The following is a 17,485-nucleotide window of genomic DNA, read 5'->3' as shown; positions in this document are numbered from 1 at the left end:
TTTGCAACAACCTGCGCCTGTGCCTCGCATCCAGATAATGTGCGCCACCTCATAGTGGCAAACATGTTTTGTCAGAAATGTCGCCAGCCTCTCAAGCTGGACGGCTCCCTTCAGGACCTGAATCCAGCTGCATATGATCTGTTGGTTTGTATGTCCTTCCTCGCAACCATTAGCCTCTGGTACGGAAAATACTTACCACATATTCAGCTTCAGCAGCGCCACAGCCCCCCAAGCAAACAGTCGTCCAATTTCCAGCAAAGTCACAAATAAAAGAGCGAGATGCAGCTCGAAAATCGCTCTACGAGACGGCGTCGCAAAGCGCAAGCAGCCAGCCGACCTTCAAACGCCATCATGGCAGTAACCCACGAGACCAAACCATGTCGTTTATATACCTATCAGAATCACAGCTCGGCCATCAGTATGACCGCACACAATCTCCGAAGCAGCAGCAGCAGCTCTCGCCCCGCGCGGCAGCTCAGTCGCCGGCCAAGATGCAGCGATCACCTTCCAACCAAACCGACGTCATGAGCTCGACGCGCGAAGACGAAATGGGCCGCGTGAACCGCCTATTCGAAATTCTCACAGCACGCTCCGATATCGACTACCCGATCTGCGTCGAGTGCACCGACATGCTCGTCGACGGCCTGCAGCGAAAGCTCGACACGGCCACCCGCACGCGCGATGCCTACATTTCGCACCTCAAGGAGATCCGCGCTACGCAGCCCAGCGAGGCCGACAAGAAGGCCGCCAGGGAGCGGCAGCGCAAAGCCGAAACCGAAAAGGCGGCCGCCATGGAGGAGCTCAAGCGCCTCGAAGCCGAAAAGGACGCGCTCGACGAGGAGATTCTCGCGCTCGAGGACGAGTCGCGGCAGCTCGACAAGGAAGAGGCTGCGTTCTGGGGCGAGCGCAATGCCTTTGCGGCTACGCTGGCCGACTTCCAGGCCGAGCGAGACAGCGTCAGCACAAAATACAACAACGACTCGCAGCTGCTGCAGAAGCTCCAGCGATCCAACGTCTACAACGACACCTTTTGCATCAGCCACGACGGCAGCTTTGCCACCATTAACGGCCTGCGCCTCGGCCGCCTCTCCAGCAAGCCCGTCGACTGGCCGGAGATCAACGCCGCCTGGGGCCACGCGCTGCTGCTCCTCGTCACCGTCGCCGACAAGCTCGAGTTCCGCTTCCAGGGCTACGAGCCGCAGCCCATGGGCAGCACGTCCAAGATTGTCCGCTTCGATGCGGCCAGCCCCGCGGCCAGCCGCGTCGGCCACCACGACAGCGCGTCCCGTCCGCCCGCCGCGCCCAAGAAGAACGTCCTCGAGCTCTACAGCTCCGGCGGCGACCTGCCCCTCGGCCTGCGGCTGCTCCACCGCGGCTTCGACCACGCCATGGTCGCCTTCCTCGAGCTCGTCCGCCAGCTCGGCGATCACATCCACCGCAAGACGGAGCCCACGGGCCGCCCGCTCAGCCTGCCGTACCGCATCGACGGCGACAAGATTGGCGACGTCAGCATCCGCCTCGGCATCGCCCAGGATGACGGCTGGACAAAGGCCTGCAAGCTGACGCTGACGTGCTGCAAGTTTCTCCTCGCACATGCTAGCAACGTCAGCACAACCACGCGAGATCCAGAATCGTGAAAGCGGACCGACTTGGACGACCTGGCATAGTTACAGAACCAACCGGGACGCAGCATGTGTATATACGAAACATTAATGAGCAATGGCATGGCAACGGTTTGGGTAACTACATGACAACATTTGCATACAACACAATTCAAGACGTTGCAATTCTGGTATTTCGGTCGTCACGTTGAAAAATTTACACAAGATGCCTTGTATCTCAATTTTTTCGCATTGCTCGAGCAGGACTACGTACGTCTGAGAATAGATCCGCGTCTGCCACAATGACAGCCATGATGTTACCAACTCCACAGCTGCAGACTGACTAAAGCCTCGAAATACTTTTACTTTTTTGAAACCAAATGAAGGAGAACTATCCAATAAAATAACAACATTTTTTTCGCAGCATGAGAAAGCAATTTTTCCGTTTCTCTTCCACTATCCAGCCGCTCCTAGTTCTCATTCGTGATGGTTTTCAATTTCAATGCTCTTCAAAGAAAAAGAAAAAAAACAGCTCTTCCAAATAAATCTTGAACAAAGTGCCAACCCATGGTAAAGAACAACGAATACAGGATGATGATATAAAATAACAATATGAAAGAAAACAAGTGCTGTAAAAATGCAAAATTTGCGTGATTGCTTCACAACAATGCAGAACCAGGGCCAAAAATGGCAGAGCCCATTACTTCTTGCCTTGAATGGTCGCCTCGAGTTTGTCCTTCTCACCGCTGTGCTCACACATGTCGCGGAAGATGCTACCCTCCTTCTCCCAGAGCTCCTTGGGGCTGCCGTATTCAGCAACAGTGCCTTCGCTAAGGACGAGGATCTTGTCAAAGTCCGCAATAGTACTCAGACGATGCGCAATGACGAGAAGGGTGCTGTTGTCAAATTCCTCACGAATGCTCCGCTGGATGAGCACGTCCGTCCCCATGTCGACGGCCGACGTGGCCTCGTCGAGGACCATGATCTTAGGACGTGAGACAATGGCGCGGGCAATGCAAAGGAGCTGGCGCTGGCCTTGGGAGAGGTTGCCACCAGACTCGGAGATGCCGCTGTTGAGGTCCCTGAAGATGTTGGTATTTTGCGGAGCGACGGTGGAGTTGGAGGACGACGCCGGCTCGTTGGCAGGAGTGACAGGCTGAGAGTCGATGAGGTGGACACGCTGAAGACATTCGCGAAGCTCCTCGTCACTGTATTTCTCGAAAGGATCGAGATTAGAACGAACGGTTCCGGAAAACAGCACGGGATCTTGAGGGATAATGGCTAGGCGCGAACGCAGACTGTGGAGATCGATTTTGGAAATGTCGACGCCATCAATGATGATGGAGCCGGAGCGCGCTTCGAGGAAACGGAAGAGAGCAAGAGTCATGGAAGACTTGCCCGCGCCGGTGCGACCAATGACACCAACGCGCTCGTTGTTCTTCACGTTGAAGGTAACACCTTTGAGAACGGCAGGAAGACCATCAGCATAGCCCACAACCACGTCCTTCATCTCGATAGTGCCGGAAGTAGGCCAGGCAGCTGGAGGTTCAACACCGTCCTGCTTCTCCATCGTCAGCTCCGAGTACTCAACGACACGCTCGGCAGCGTTCATGTCGAGCTCCAGGCCGGCATAGGCTCGGATAGCGAAAAGAATGGTGTTGGCGAAATCAAGAGCAAAGGACATGGCGAAACCGGCCATGGCAGCGTTAGTCTTGGTGAGTATAATGACGACGCCAACACAAGTGGTGAAGATGGTACCAATAGCAGCCATTCTGATACCCATCCAACGGTTGAAGATCCAAAAGTGAACCTTGTTCGTGTTCCAAGTGTCGAGGTGGTAATGCATGCGGTTGGTGTAGTCCTTGCTCTTCTGGAAAGCTCGCAGTGTGGAAACGCCAGAAAGCGTAGTGTTGAACAGCTCAAAGACGGGCGACTTGGAATTGCTTTCAAGACGCTTCATAGGTCGAGCACCATCCATGTACTTCTTACCGATGAGTCCGGCACCAATGATGAGTAGGAGGGCCAGGGGCAGAACAATTGGAGTGACAAGAGTGGAGGCGGCACAGACAGCAATAATTGCCAAGCATCTGCCAATGAAAAAGCTGATGCTGAAGCTCAGGCGTGTGTCGATAACATCGAAATCGGCAGTCATACGGTTGAGGACTCGGCCAACCGGAACAGTGTCGAGCCATCTTAGGGGCGTGCGCACAACGGTGAAAACAATTTGTTCAAAGAGCTTGTGGCTAGCCTTGAGACTCATGGTGAAAGCCCAGAGCATGCGCATAGAGCCAACGATGCCACTTGCCAAAGCAATAGCAGCGTAGATACCGAGGTAGAAGCCCAGATGCTGGTCGTTATCGTGAACAGGTGCAGCAGAAGCATGGAGGTTGCCGTGCTGCAACGAGAACATGCTGGCGGTGCCGTGCGAAGAGAATGTGTTGACAGACATAGTTGAGTTATCGGCAGGCTGTTTCACAGACTGTCCAGTCCAAATCTGAAGCCAAAAGTTGCGACCAACATTGCCAGCTTCATAGGCAATGTAGAAGAAACCACAAGCAATCCAGAAAGGGAGACCGCCACTGGCGTTGATGTAAGTAGCATAGACGTGACGTTTCACAGAACCCTTTTCGATTGTTTCGTCTTCGACAAACTTCTTGGCAGACTTGGAAGGAACCTTTTGCAATTCATTCTCAGCATCGGAAGCCTCTTCAGAGTTGACCATGGTCTCGGCGTTGGCGGTTTCGTCGGCATGGATTTCGGCTTCAGTTTGAGTGTGGCTGCGAATTTTGGAGAGGGTGCCGTCCTCGGCGAGGTCACTGGTAAGACCAGAGTGGAGGACAGTGCCTTCGCCAAGCTCAACAAGGTACTTGGTCTTGGACTCAACCAGAGCAACGTGGTGGGTAACGAGGATACGGGTACGGCCGTGGCAGATGGGACCAGCAATGCACTTCTCGAAGATTTGTCGGCCAACGTGAGCATCGACGGCGCTAAAGATGTCGTCAAGGAGCAAGAGCTCGGCACGCGAATACACAGAACGAGCAAGGGTGACGCGCCATTTCTGGCCACCACTCAGGTTGATACCGTTGGCACCCAGCTCAGTCTGGTCACCGTCCTCGAGAATGTCAAGATCCTTGCGCAGAGCACAGACCTCAACGACAGTGTTGTAGCGCTCTTCGTCGTATGGCAGACCAAAGGTGATGTTGTCGCGCAGAGTGGCATTTTCGAGCCAGGGGCTTTGGCTGACGTATGCAACAGTGCCGGGAAGAATCCAGTTGCCCTTGTGAGCCTTGGTGTCGTTGCGCTCATCCAGGGGGGGTACAGGGGGCATGAGGACTTTACCAGCGAGAAGATCGACCTCACCAATGAGAGACGACAGCAGAAGACTCTTGCCAGTGCCAGTCTTGCCGGAAATGACAGAAAGCTCACCCTGGGGGAAGGATAAATTCAGGTCGCGAAGGACAAATCGCTCCTCTTCAGGAACGTCGTCATCAACAGGCCAGGCAATAGAGGCATTGTCAAGAGCAGCATCATAGCCGCGGGTGATAATGTCGGTCATCTCAGGGCCCTCAAGGTACTTGCCAAGTCGACGAACCGAAATGAGTGTATCAAGGCCATAGCCGATGAATTCAGGAAGAACAGAGAGACTCATTTCAAGACTTTTGAAGATACCAATGGCAACGAAAGCCGTAGAAGGCTTCAAAGCTCCATTTTGAACAGCATAGACAGCGAGAGAGACGACAGCAAGCAGGATAGGGCTGACAATCCAGCAAGTGAAGAGGATGAGATCGATGGCGAAGATGCGGCGAATAGTACCCAGCTCCTTTCCACGCTTGGCCATGATACGGGCGGACCACTCCTTTTCCAGAGCAGAGAACTTGATCTGACGAATACCGAGGAGAGCTTCATTGATCATGGCAAGCTTCTCGTCGCGAATCTTCATGAGCTTATCCTCCTGCTTGAGATAAATCTTAGAGGCGTACATGTTGATTGGCAGGACAATGGCCCAGGCGACGACACCGGCCAAGTATGGCTGGTAACCAATGAGCTGAATGAGGAAGACGGAGTAAAGAACGAGCTTTGAAATGGCGTTGATGATGATGAAATGCATAGCAAGGAAATCGGCAATACGTCTCGAGTCGACACCGACAAGGTTGACAATGGCCTGTCGCGATCGAAGAACGGTTTTATCGGACGGATCCTCCTTATCATCCTTGTCGTCCTTTTTCTTGTCCTTGTCGTCACCCTTCTTGGCCTCTGCCTCAGAGTCACGGTTCTTCTCTGCTGTCTTGACATTTTTGCGTCGGAGAGACTTCTCGAAGACCAGGGCGGAGAGCTGTGCAGACATGGGGATACCCATGCCTACAATGGCATACCAATTCAGGTAGCCATCAAGCCACTGCTCAACGATGCCGCACAGTCCAAGACCAACAATATGAAGCCAGAAATCGCCAAACCTCATCTCATCCTTGGGAGTAGTTTCGAGCTTCTGGATGAGCCTGAGGAGAATGATGTAGGGAATCATGCCAACGGCGACACGGAAGAGGGTACCTGTCCACTGAATAGCAAAGCGCCAGCCGTAGACGCGGATGAGGTTGCGAAGTAGACCAGCACCAAACTTGAAGCTCTCCCAGGCTTCAACGAGAACCTTGGATCGAGCGTAGCTAGGCGGGCGAGGGACATCGGTCTGCTTCAAGTCGCCTTTTTTGCCTCCGAGGTCGAGAGTCTTGCGACCCCAGCCCCAGGTAAATCTGCTAAGGGCATTGACGCTGAAGTTGCGATCGATAGGCTCATTGTTGTAGAAGACGTCGGGACGGCGGGGGATGAGCGTGGATGAGATGGCGAGAAGACCGGCAGAAGCAATAGTGCAGATGCGCAGGATGAGAGTGATGTCGTGCTGGAGAGACTGGTATTGGCCAACATGGTTGGTTTCGGCGGCTCCGACGATTATGTTGACGAGGGAGGCAAGGAAGATGCCAAGACCGAGGTCATAGACTTTAATGAAGTTGTGGTGAGCACTCATACAAGCGGCTTGCAGCAAGATGAGGATCTAGCAAGGCGAAAAGGGAGTCTCGTTAGTAATTAGACATCGTGGAACCATGAGAGCCCCGAGACAGCCAGAGGGTAGATTCGAGGCATGGATCAACTCACCCAAGCACCTGTGGTGAGCCAGGTGGACAGGAACAGGTTTCCGTGAGAAGAATCGGTTGTATTCAGGACGGCGAGAGCAATTGACAATGCGGCAGTCGAGGCGGCCAAAAAAGTCACGGCAAACTTGCTAGCCTTGTTGGAAAAAGCAGCGATAGATTCGGGTGTAGCGACACCATCCTGGTCCTCATAGAAATTGTCCTTGGGGGCGCGGGATCGGATCTGGGAGACGATTGCGGTCACGGCGGGCACGGTGGTGAGAGCCGCAGCGGCCAGTCCAGCGGCAGAGGCCTTGAAGAGCTGGTCGTGATCCATGATGAGAGAGCGCGAGGCGAGGAAGCAAGACGGGCCTCGGAGGGCTTGTGAAGGCTCGTGAGGACGCAGCCAGGGAAATGGGTGCTCGTCAGCGGCCTGCTTGTCACGGTCGGGTTACGTGCAGGGCCGAAGGGTAGCAGCGGCGGGTCCGAGCTTGCCTGTTAGTGTGCCGTGCAGCTGGTGAGGAGCTACAGGACAAACGGGCTCGATGAGGCAATCAGCTTTGCATGTGGCGGCAATAGGAAGCAGCCTAAAAATGAAGAAGGGCTTCCAGGAAAGAAAACCGGAAGAAGGCAAACAGAAATAGAAAAAGAAGAAGCCAGAGAGTGATTGCCCGGGGCCGAGCAGGGGATCAGGTAGTCTTATGACGTGCACAGCGCAGCCTGGTCGCTGGGTGAGTCAAGGCCCCTCCAGGCGTTGAACGAATAAATAATTAGTTCGTGTCAACTGCCAGATGGGAGAGTTAAACGAGCTTGGACCAGCGGGCAGACGAAGGGAAGGAAAAATAATGGAAAATAAATAATCAAGAGACAGAGCTAATAAGAAAGAGGCAGAGAAAAGTACCGATTTGCAGCTAACTGCGTGCAGAGCCGTGCAGGGAATACCTAGGTAGGTAATTAACTGGTACTGGTCCATGCATGCGGCTGGCGGCCGGCAGGGTCTGGCGGCCGAGTTAGTCACTAAAGTGGGGGGTTGGAGGGGGCGGGCGTTCTGGCAAACGGCGGTGTTTTAGTGGTCGCTGGTGGTTCGTCTAGGTGTCTGGGTACACCCACTGTAGGTACCTACCCAACCTACCTATTCCGCACTGGGAGGGGCAAACGCCTCCTAAACACAACTCCGAGATATTGTAGGTGCTGGCTGGGGAAGCTTGGGGCCTGCAGTCCACTGAAAATGTACGGACGATGCTGCCTGAGGTGCGCCGCGAACCTGTTGCCTGCTTGCCTGCTTGCCTGCCACCTCAGGTCTCAGGCTTCCACTCCTCGCGCTACTCGCACTCCCTGGAGGCTGAACTTGGAGGCTGGCTCCGGCTCAATCGGCGGAGGCGGGCTGAAATGGGGCTGACGCCGGCGCCGTCATGGAATTCCGAGATGTTGACTTGCATTTATTTATTTATTTTGTTTTTTTTTTTTCCTTCGTCGCCTCTGGTGCCTAGAGATTGCAATGTGACCTCTTGCTCGGCCCAAGTATGTCCGATATGACCGGAAGCAGAGGCTGGTGGAAAGCAGCGAGCAAATCATTACTCTCGAACGCCAATCTCTAATGATGGTAATTGGGAATTTACATCACGGAAAGCTGCCGGGCAACATTATCTACACGTCACAGTTGCTGCAGAGGTACCGGTAGAACTAACCACCCCACACATGTTCGACTCACTGCTCTGACTGACACGACTTTACAACAAATCTCTCAACAGTCATCTGCTGCTCGCGGCTGAGGAGCCCCATCGTCTTGGCTCCAGTATAGACGACTCTAATAAATCACACAGAACCTTCTTTGCTAGCCTTCTTGGTAGACATTTTGACGTGCCGGCTCTGAGTCTTGTACGATCTTTGTCCGTGACTCGTGCCGGCATTCCGCTCCGCACGGTCGTTGCAACTGACAAAGAAAAATTTGCATCGAGACAACGGTCGACCGTCCGCAAAAAGGCGCGCCCGCACTCATGACTTATCTTTTAAAAACTCTTGACGGTTTGAACGGCATGCTGGAACAGGCAGGCGATGTCGTTGAAACGTGGGGCCTCCGAATGGGCGGTGGGCAATTGGCTTGTGGCGGCGGCTCTGGAGAAGAAGCTAGTTGACATGGTGTGGCGGGCTGTAAGAAACTGGCAACATGGCTTTTTGCGCGGCTGTCTCGTCCGTGAATATCAGTGCCAGCAAGATAAAATAGAGACTTTTGCAGGGTGCTCTTGCCCTGCGGCCAGGTTCATCAAACAACTCTAATCTCTGTATGCCTCTTGCGCCGGCCGAAGACTTGAGCCTGTCTCGCCGGTTTCCGCCAGCTGGAGCTGCCCGGAGCCTGCAATGTACACAATTGCTTTCTGATTACTTTTGCAGGGACCCTGTTTGTGGTGTGCTTCCGAGCACTACGCCAAAACGGGAATTGAGCGGCGCTGGAAGTCGTACCCGACCCATGCCTAACACAGATGTCAATCTGCGTTTCCTGACAAACCACCCATCAACGCAGATACTAATCCCGTTCCACGCTATTAATAAATACTTACGTTGCAGTGCAACGAATGTCCTCTGAGAGCAATTCGCAGAGAGTCGGGGTTGTCAATTGGCACTTACATGGGCAATCCGTGCTCCATCGCCTACAGCCATCTCTCTTCTTGACACACTGCGCAGATCTGGCCACCCAGCATTATCTGATTGTCTTTGTTTTCTCTCCCACCCCTGCCTTCTTTTCGCCGCAGCCTGGCCCAAATGAGATGCATCAGACCTATTGTGCATGCAGGCTGCAGCTAACGTTAGCCCACTGTTTGGAGGGTCCGGGGAGGTCCTTTTGTGCTTGGTAGAGGTGCGTGACTCAAAGCTCATTCGTACCAGTAAACTCGGCAACCAAACGAAGTGAGGATGCTCTCCCGCTTCGCGTATTCATGGCTTCCTTTTATTCTCGGTGGTGGCAGCCAAGGCGCTGCTTGCATACGCCCTAATTAGCGGCCGTCTCCTTGCATTCGCCCCCTCCAATTCCCTTGGAGCACAACGTCTTTTCAGTCTTCTTGGCCAAGTCAGTTACTCAGCCCATGCATGCACGCACAGTAGAAATCTCCGGCCAATCCCACTTGCATACATCAAGCCTCGTGATGCTTGGGAAGCTGGAAGTGCTGCTGTGGCCATCATGCATCACGTCAAGACCACCGCTTCCCGTACACAGCGGCCTGCGCCGCTATGCTCTGAACTTGGCACTTGACGTCTCACTTGACGCGCGGAGTATCTCTGCTGGCGACTTGAACGACCCCAGGCTAGCCTGTGCTACGTGCTGAGCTACGAGTACAATAGCATAGTGGTGGAGACGTATTTGCGTATCTCCTAACTTGTTAGCGCACTATGCAGCCGCTCGATGATCAAGACCAGGCAGACACCTGCAACGCATTATCTCTGCTTGATCTTGTTAATAACTCCAGCCTTGCTGCTCCTGTGACCGATCGACAGCTGCAGCCATGCTATCAGTTAGCGGTGACAACCAGGCAAAGGTAAGCTACGGGTAATTTCTTGTCTGACCGCCACCACTTCCGGAGTGACTCACGTCCTGGCATAAAGTCTACCTCGTAAAAGGTCGCCGGACCGTGTGCAGTCGCCGTAGATTTGCACGCCTCCGGTTCCCCGTGTCTGGGGTGAATCGTAGACGCCTCGTTCGCCTACCTGATCTAGCCCATGTTCGCGAGGCGACGGCTGAATCAATCCAACTGCCGTACTCCATATTTGTACATGATTGAACTAGGCCTTCTTTGGCGGTTAATGTGAATACCTCTAATTAGGCACTGCACAATGTCCTGCTTGTTGCCCCGTGGTGGTCAGCCCTAGTCGGGTGCCTAATAAGGACCGTCGCTGGCAAGACTAGAAAACTGCGCCTGCAATACCTGTAATACGACGGATAGTCAAGCTGCCGAGGATCGAAAGCCGTCGCTCTGCCTAACCCTTCAATCACTATGGCAGCTCATTAGGGGCACTTTCATTTTATCTCTACTATTTGACTTTTGAGTTTCACTTATCGTGACATGCCACGTACAAGCTCTTTACGCGCCTACCCTGGACACGTCTCACGGACTCAGACAGCAACCTATTCGGCTCATCTCCAGGCAATGGGTTTGTATGAGGAGCTCTGTCTTGGCTATGTGAGATCGTTTCTTCATCTGTGTTATTCTTGCCCGTATCGGTTTGATGTGCTGCTCGAGGCAGGCTTTCATATGTCTCCGCGAGGGTTGTGGTTATGGCCTAGTAACGCCATCCATGCCGAATTACGCGTAGTCCTAATCTCAACTACAACGAGTTACAGTATCTACCATGTACCATCGACAGTTCCAACTACCGAACCACAAGCCTCCGACAGAGCCATATGAACTGATCTAGTCGCCCCGTGAAACGACGCTTGAGCGCGTTTCTGAGTGCGGGCCAGCATACGCGGACGAGCCCTGGACGGGAACCATGGTTGAGTTGTGGTTGGGGTCAGGACTAAGACGAAGAAAAATCACGCATCGTTCGCGGGCTAGCATTTGCATGGCCAATGGAAGCAAGACAATGCATAACTACCACAACCGATGCGGATCTAATGTCGGCTATCTTGCTCAACTACCAGCAATCAAGGAGGAAGTGGTGATGCGCAGAGCTCCAAGGCTCCCCCACTCCCGAGCCGCGTCTCATCAACTGGCCAACTAGGTAACGTTAGCTGCAAGGGGACGTGGCGCACCATTCAGTGCCGGCCAGCTGCCAAGTCAGTGCCAGTCACCACTAGACGTGCCCGGTCGCACCGCTAACACCTCGCCAACACAACGCCAATCCGGCTGAGAGCCCGCTGAAACACTGCCAACACGGCGCTGCGATGTGCTGTACCCGCAGTCCTGCCGCGATTCTGTCCCCACGCCCGCCCTCTTTAATGCTCGTCCAACTTCATCCCGTTGCTGCATCTTCGCGATCCAAACCTCTTGTCGCAGCCATTTTGCGGGAGATCACGCGTTTCAAACGCCAAGGCTCCAAGCCACGACAGCCACCTTTTCCCACCTTCCCGTCCGCATCGTTTCCCGGCTGCCACCTCTGACCAGCGTCGCCAGCCAGCTTAGTGCCTCGCTCCCACCTCCCACCGTTGGCTTTGCTACAATAGCCGTCCTGCCCATCGACCGCAAGGTCCCTTCATGTCACCCACGACAGAACCGTCGTAGCATTCCGTCGTCAAGATGAAGGCCACACCCCTCATCATCAATTGGCACGAGCAGAACGCGCCCGTCTACTCGGCTCACTTCGAGCCCAGCGGCAAAGGTCGTCTGGCTACTGCTGGTGGTGACAACCACGTTCGCATCTGGAAAGTCGAGACGGACGGCACCGATCGCAAGGTCGAATACCTCTCCACCCTCTCCAAGCACAATCAAGCCGTCAATGTTGTTCGTTGGGCCCCCAAAGGTACGTTACACCTTCCATATAGCTCCTAAACACGCTGCCACCTGTGCCAAACGGCGTAGCTGATCTGTCCTGCTATCTCCATAGGCGAGCTTATTGCTTCGGCCGGTGACGATGGAAATGTCATTCTCTGGGTTCCCAGTGAACTGAACTCGTCGAACTTTGGCTCGGATGGACTCGACGACAAGGAGTCATGGCGTGCAAAGCACATGTGCCGCTCAAGCGGTGCCGAAATTTACGACCTCGCCTGGTCTCCGGATGCTGCCCATTTCATCATTGGTAGCATGGATAACATAGCCCGAATCTACAGTGCCGCAACAGGTATGTACATCGTCCGTAATGTTAACCAGTTGTCAACGAGTCGCCAAATTTAATGCCTCTGTCCAGGAATCCTCGTCCGACAAATAGCAGAACACAGCCATTACGTCCAAGGCGTCACCTGGGACCCATTGAACGAATACATTGCCACCCAGTCGTCCGATCGATCAGTCCATATATACTCCCTCAAAACAAAAGATGGACAGTACACTCTCAGCCAAGATGACAAGCCTCCCAGACTCGCCAGCCACATCAAGGCTGACCTGCCGCCGAGACGAATCTCGTCAAGTAGCCCGGCTCCTCCCGATTTTGGTCACCGAGCGCAGCTTTCCGTCGTCGACTCAAATACATCCATTGGATCACCAGTCCCGTCAGCACCAGGAACGCCAACGTCGTTCCCGCTGCCCATGAACCCTCCCAGCGTCGTTAGCCACAGTCGCCGGTCCTCGTTCTCGTCTCGTCGATCTGCGTCGCCGGCGCCTTCGCTACCACTCCCAGCTGTGATGCCCATGGAGGCATCCCCGAAACCACACGCCTCATCTGGGCTTCTCGGACTCGGCATGAAGAATGCAAGCCTCTACGCAAACGAGACTTTGACGTCCTTCTTCCGACGCCTCACCTTCACGCCCGATGGTAGCCTGCTGCTCACGCCTTCTGGTCAATATCAAAACCAACACCAGGGAGACAAGGATGCGAAACCCACGTATGAAATCATTAATACTGTCTATATTTACACGAGAGGAGGCATCAACAAACCACCCGTCGCGCATCTACCGGGCCACAAGAAGCCGTCCGTGGTGGTCAAATGCTCTCCCCTAATCTATACCCTTCGCACTACTCCTCCGAAGACCAAGCATATTACTATCGATACCTCTTCTGCGGAAGTAGATATCCCATCACTGCCAGAACCACTGTCGAGACCAACGTCACCAGCGCCGGTCATGGAACCGCCGCCGCCACCTGTTGCTGTTGCCGACGTTACTTCGACGCCAGTCAAGCCTACTAGCGCAGAAACGAGTGCTACTACGCCAGGCCCCAAGCCGGCTTTTTCCCTGCCGTATCGAATGGTCTATGCCGTTGCCACCCAGGATTCTGTTCTGTTGTATGATACCCAGCAAAAAACGCCAATCTGTGTCGTCAGTAACCTGCACTGCGCGACTTTTACTGATCTTGCATGGTAAGCGAGACTGCTTTGACTGTCAACGCTTCTGAGCTAATAAGACGACAGGTCAAATGACGGACTTACATTGCTTATTTCGTCATCCGATGGCTTTTGCTCTACACTTTCCTTTGCATCCGGGGAGTTGGGAGAAATTTACCACGGCGAGGTTGGCCCACCAGCCAAGGTCCAAGCTGGTGCCGCCGCTTCTAACCAGAATACTCCTCAGGCCACACCGACGACAGCGTTCGCGCCCCCCTCTCCCTTTCCCAGCGGCTCCGGGTCACATCATCATCGCACCTCGACTAGCTCGTTTACGGCGCCATCGCCACCAGCTTCAGTCACTGCTGCTTCACAGAGGCCGCCCTCGCCGGCGAGATCAAACTCTACATCCTCCGTCGCAACTCAGTCGTCCTCGATGCCCAAAGGAGGCGTGGTAAGCAACCCCACGCTCATATCGGGCACTGTGCCTGGCGTCGCTGCCACCAATTCAGGCAAAATAACTGGCGTTCCCATGACCACTCCACCAGAAACACCTAATAGCACAGGGGCTGGTAGTAAGAGGGACGCAACGGACAACGAAAAGGAGGAGGGAAAGGAGCCAAAAAAAAGAAGAATTGCCCCGACTCCAGTAGAGTCGAAGGGCCTGTAAAAGCTACATTAGCATATGGAAGACAAATTGTGCAAAGAGTCTAGAGGCTCACCAATATTTAGCATGAGTGCTATGGTTCTACTTCGGCGTTTCACGGGCTGTACTTTAGTGGAAAGGTTTAACCAGGGTTGTCATCTTCATAGTTTAGTTTATATTTGTGTTCAACTTGGGCCCGCATTTTGACAACTGCGATTGTGCCCGTATGTATGGGCTGACCGATGAAATACGTGCGGAGCGCCTTGGTTATGAAGCCTCAATAGATATGTAGAAAGTTGACTCCGAAAATGTTTCAAAACTAGGTGCAACATATACTTCTGACTTGGAGCAAATATGACTGAATCAAGACTGTACATTCGCGTGAAAATTGGCCGAAGTATGAAGGAAATTACATACTTTTATTGCAGAGCAGTCATATGTCTAGCCGAGCAGTGGAAGTGTGGTTGTGAATCATGTATTTTCGCAGAGGACAATATATACGGAGAATGGTAGGATACATGTATAATATAAAATATGTAATAAGAATGAAGAGAGCTTGTAAAGAGTCTGTAAGCCGGCCGACACAAAGCAAGCTGCCAAATTGTCGCTCAAAAGACACATCCGCCGAGACGATCAGCGATATCCGAAGCATGCGAGCTCGTGGAGCCACCCTCGCTGAGGTTGCCAACGGCGGGAATGCTGCCAGAGTTGTAGATGCGAGCCGCCTGGTAAACCTTTTGGGAGCCCGAGGTCGACAGGCGGTTGAGGATCTGCTTCAGGCCCTCGCCCGACGAAAGGTAGTCAGCACCGTAAGAGTCTCCAAGAGGTTCTAGCATTACAAGTCAAAGATGTAAGATACTTGAAAATGATTGGCTCCGTCAACGTCTGTGGTCAAAATCCCCAAAGTGCTCATGTTTATCGCGATTTCCGGCGATAGCAATGCGGATCGGGACCATAATGGGAAGGCTCATGCCAGAGCCCATTATTAGGCTAATGGCCGTGTGCATCGCGCCAAGTCGCCTTCTTAACAAGCTTGGACTTACACGACAACACCGACTCTTCAACACAGCACACCTCCTTCCGTCAATAGCCGCCCAATGAATGAAGCATGCGTAATAAAAAAAAAACAAGTCACGCTCCCAATTGACTTTTCCGACGAGTGGCAAGCCCTGTATTGGCCAAGTTTGTCTTTTAAATCTGGAGTAGCCTTGTGCCGGTAACCCCCACTGATGGCCCGGCTGTCAACCGGCCAAAGGAAACAAGACACCGCCGGCTACCAATATCAACTAGTTACCCACAAATTCAAGGACCTTTCTGGAGGCGACCCCCGATGTCGCTCTTATTATTAATAGCGAGGCATGCTTCTTCTTTTCCGGGCAGAACCATTTATTGCATACTTTTTATAAATCATTATTCAATAAACTCTTTCGATTTCGATGCTATTATAAAACACTTGGCGCTGCAACTTTGGTAGCCAGTCCTACATCAGAATGGGTCCTCCGAAAAAAGGCCCCGTTGACACCGGCGCCGCCTCCGACCGCCGGTCGACCTGTAAGCCGCAGCCTGAACGGGAGCAACCAGAAAAGTCGTTCGACAATAATACAGATGCCGCGTGGGTGCGCGCACCCGCGACCGAAGCTGCTGCCAATGTGCAGCCGTCAGCGGTCTTTGAGGGCTCCGAGGAGCTCTCCCGCGTGGTGTCGGCGCCGTACACCGTCTTCTCCCGCCGGGCGCGCGTCGGCATCACCGTCATGGTGTCCTTCGCGAGCATGGTGTCGCCCATGACGTCCAACATTTACTTTCCCGCGCTCGACTCCGTCGCCAGCGACCTCGGCGTCTCGCTGAGCCTCATCAACCTGACGCTGACGACGTACATGATCTTCCAGGGCGTCGCGCCGACGCTGCTCGGCGACTTTGGCGACAAGGCGGGCCGCCGGCCGGCCTACACGCTCTCCTTCCTCGTATTCCTCGGCGCCAACGTCGGCCTCGCCCTGCAGCGCGACTACGCCGTCCTCATGGTCCTCCGGTGCGTCCAGGCGGCGGGTAGCAGCGGCACGCTCGCGCTGGGCTACGGCGTCGTGGCGGACCTGGCGCCGCGGTCCACGCGCGGCAAGTACATGGGCTACCTGGGCGCGGCCATCAATGTCGGGCCCACGCTGGGGCCATTTCTCGGCGGCGTGCTGTCGCAGACGCTCGGGTGGCCGTCCATCTTTTGGTTCCTGGCCATCTTTGTCACGGCGTTTCTGATCCCCTGGGTGCTCTTTGCGCCTGAGACGGGCCGCAACGTCGTCGGCAACGGCTGCTACGCGGCGCAGAAATGGAACAGGCCGCTTGCACCCTGCTCTAGGGTTCGCCGGCAGAAGGAGGAGATGCCGGCGTCGCAGAGACCCAAGCTCTCCATCCCGAACCCACTCGGCACACTCGTCATGGTCTTTGAAAAGGAAATGGGATCCATCCTGCTGATTGCCGCAGTGATTTACCTGTGCTTCATCCTGGTCGCGGCCACGATGGGAACGCTCTTTAAAGAAATCTACAACTATAATGACTTGGAGGTCGGACTCTGCTATCTTCCGTATGGGCTGGGTTGCTGCGTCACCTCGATTGCGCAGGGCTACGCGCAAAATTGGAACTATCGCAGAATTGCCCGCCAGGTGGGGTTCGATCTCAAGTCCAAAGAGAATGGCGAAAAATTCCCCATCGAAAAGGCGAGACTGGAACTCATTTACCCGTCCATGCTGGTAGGCGCAGCAGCGCTTATAGGATACGGATGGGCGCTGCAGGCGGAAACATCGGTTGCCGTGCCGCTGGTCATGGTATTCATCATTGGCATGATGATACCGACATCGCTCAACATGATTACCACGCTCATGGTCGATCTATTCCCCGAAGCGCCGGCCAGTGCCGCGGCGGCCAACAACTTGGTGCGCTGTCTGTTTGGTGCGGCGGCAACAGCCGTCATTGACTACATGCTGAACGGCATGGGACGAGGATGGTGCTTCACATTTCTAGCATTTCTTATGGTTGCTTGCGTACCCTGGGTTCTGTTTATCCAGAAAGTCGGTCCGCGCTGGAGAGCGGAGAAACGCCGGCGGCAAGAGCAGAAAAAGCTCAATGAATCATTGTAGAATGCATTGACGATTCGCACTGAAGGGGAGAGCAGCATGATTTCAATACTTTGCATTTTTTTTGTTGCATAAATAGGCGCATG

At 54.0% G+C, this 17,485-nt stretch overlaps 5 protein-coding genes across 5 annotated transcripts; 3 read left to right on the top strand and 2 right to left on the bottom strand.

Moving 5' to 3' along the window:
• Positions 1-63: 63 nt before the first annotated feature.
• On the top strand, positions 64-1,637 carry LMH87_006669 (uncharacterized protein; the record flags this gene model as incomplete). Its single annotated transcript, XM_056204594.1, has 2 exons — positions 64-148; positions 208-1,637. The coding sequence occupies 2 exons, from the start codon at positions 64-66 to the stop codon at positions 1,635-1,637; spliced, it is 1,515 nt and encodes a 504-aa protein (XP_056059935.1).
• A 664-nt stretch (positions 1,638-2,301) lies between these two features.
• LMH87_006668 (uncharacterized protein) lies at positions 2,302-7,061 on the bottom strand (the record flags this gene model as incomplete). Its single annotated transcript, XM_056204593.1, has 2 exons — positions 2,302-6,648; positions 6,750-7,061. 2 exons carry the CDS (start codon positions 7,059-7,061, stop codon positions 2,302-2,304), a joined length of 4,659 nt encoding a protein of 1,552 aa, XP_056059934.1.
• A 4,891-nt stretch (positions 7,062-11,952) lies between these two features.
• On the top strand, positions 11,953-14,301 carry LMH87_006667 (uncharacterized protein; the record flags this gene model as incomplete). The annotated part of the gene is made up of 5 exons (XM_056204592.1): positions 11,953-12,175; positions 12,260-12,493; positions 12,560-13,667; positions 13,719-13,818; positions 13,879-14,301. 5 exons carry the CDS (start codon positions 11,953-11,955, stop codon positions 14,299-14,301), a joined length of 2,088 nt encoding a protein of 695 aa, XP_056059933.1.
• Positions 14,302-14,885: 584 nt separating this feature from the next.
• LMH87_006666 (uncharacterized protein) lies at positions 14,886-15,113 on the bottom strand (the record flags this gene model as incomplete). Its single annotated transcript, XM_056204591.1, has 1 exon — positions 14,886-15,113. The coding sequence occupies one exon, from the start codon at positions 15,111-15,113 to the stop codon at positions 14,886-14,888; it is 228 nt and encodes a 75-aa protein (XP_056059932.1).
• A 654-nt stretch (positions 15,114-15,767) lies between these two features.
• On the top strand, positions 15,768-17,402 carry LMH87_006665 (uncharacterized protein; the record flags this gene model as incomplete). Its single annotated transcript, XM_056204590.1, has 1 exon — positions 15,768-17,402. The coding sequence occupies one exon, from the start codon at positions 15,768-15,770 to the stop codon at positions 17,400-17,402; it is 1,635 nt and encodes a 544-aa protein (XP_056059931.1).
• Positions 17,403-17,485: the final 83 nt, after the last annotated feature.

The sequence above is a fragment of the Akanthomyces muscarius genome, chromosome 1 (assembly GCF_028009165.1).
Source record: "Akanthomyces muscarius strain Ve6 chromosome 1, whole genome shotgun sequence".
NCBI lineage: Eukaryota > Fungi > Ascomycota > Sordariomycetes > Hypocreales > Cordycipitaceae > Akanthomyces > Akanthomyces muscarius.
The sequence above is the reverse complement of the archived record's forward strand: the minus strand, read 5'-3'. Positions and strand labels throughout refer to the sequence as shown.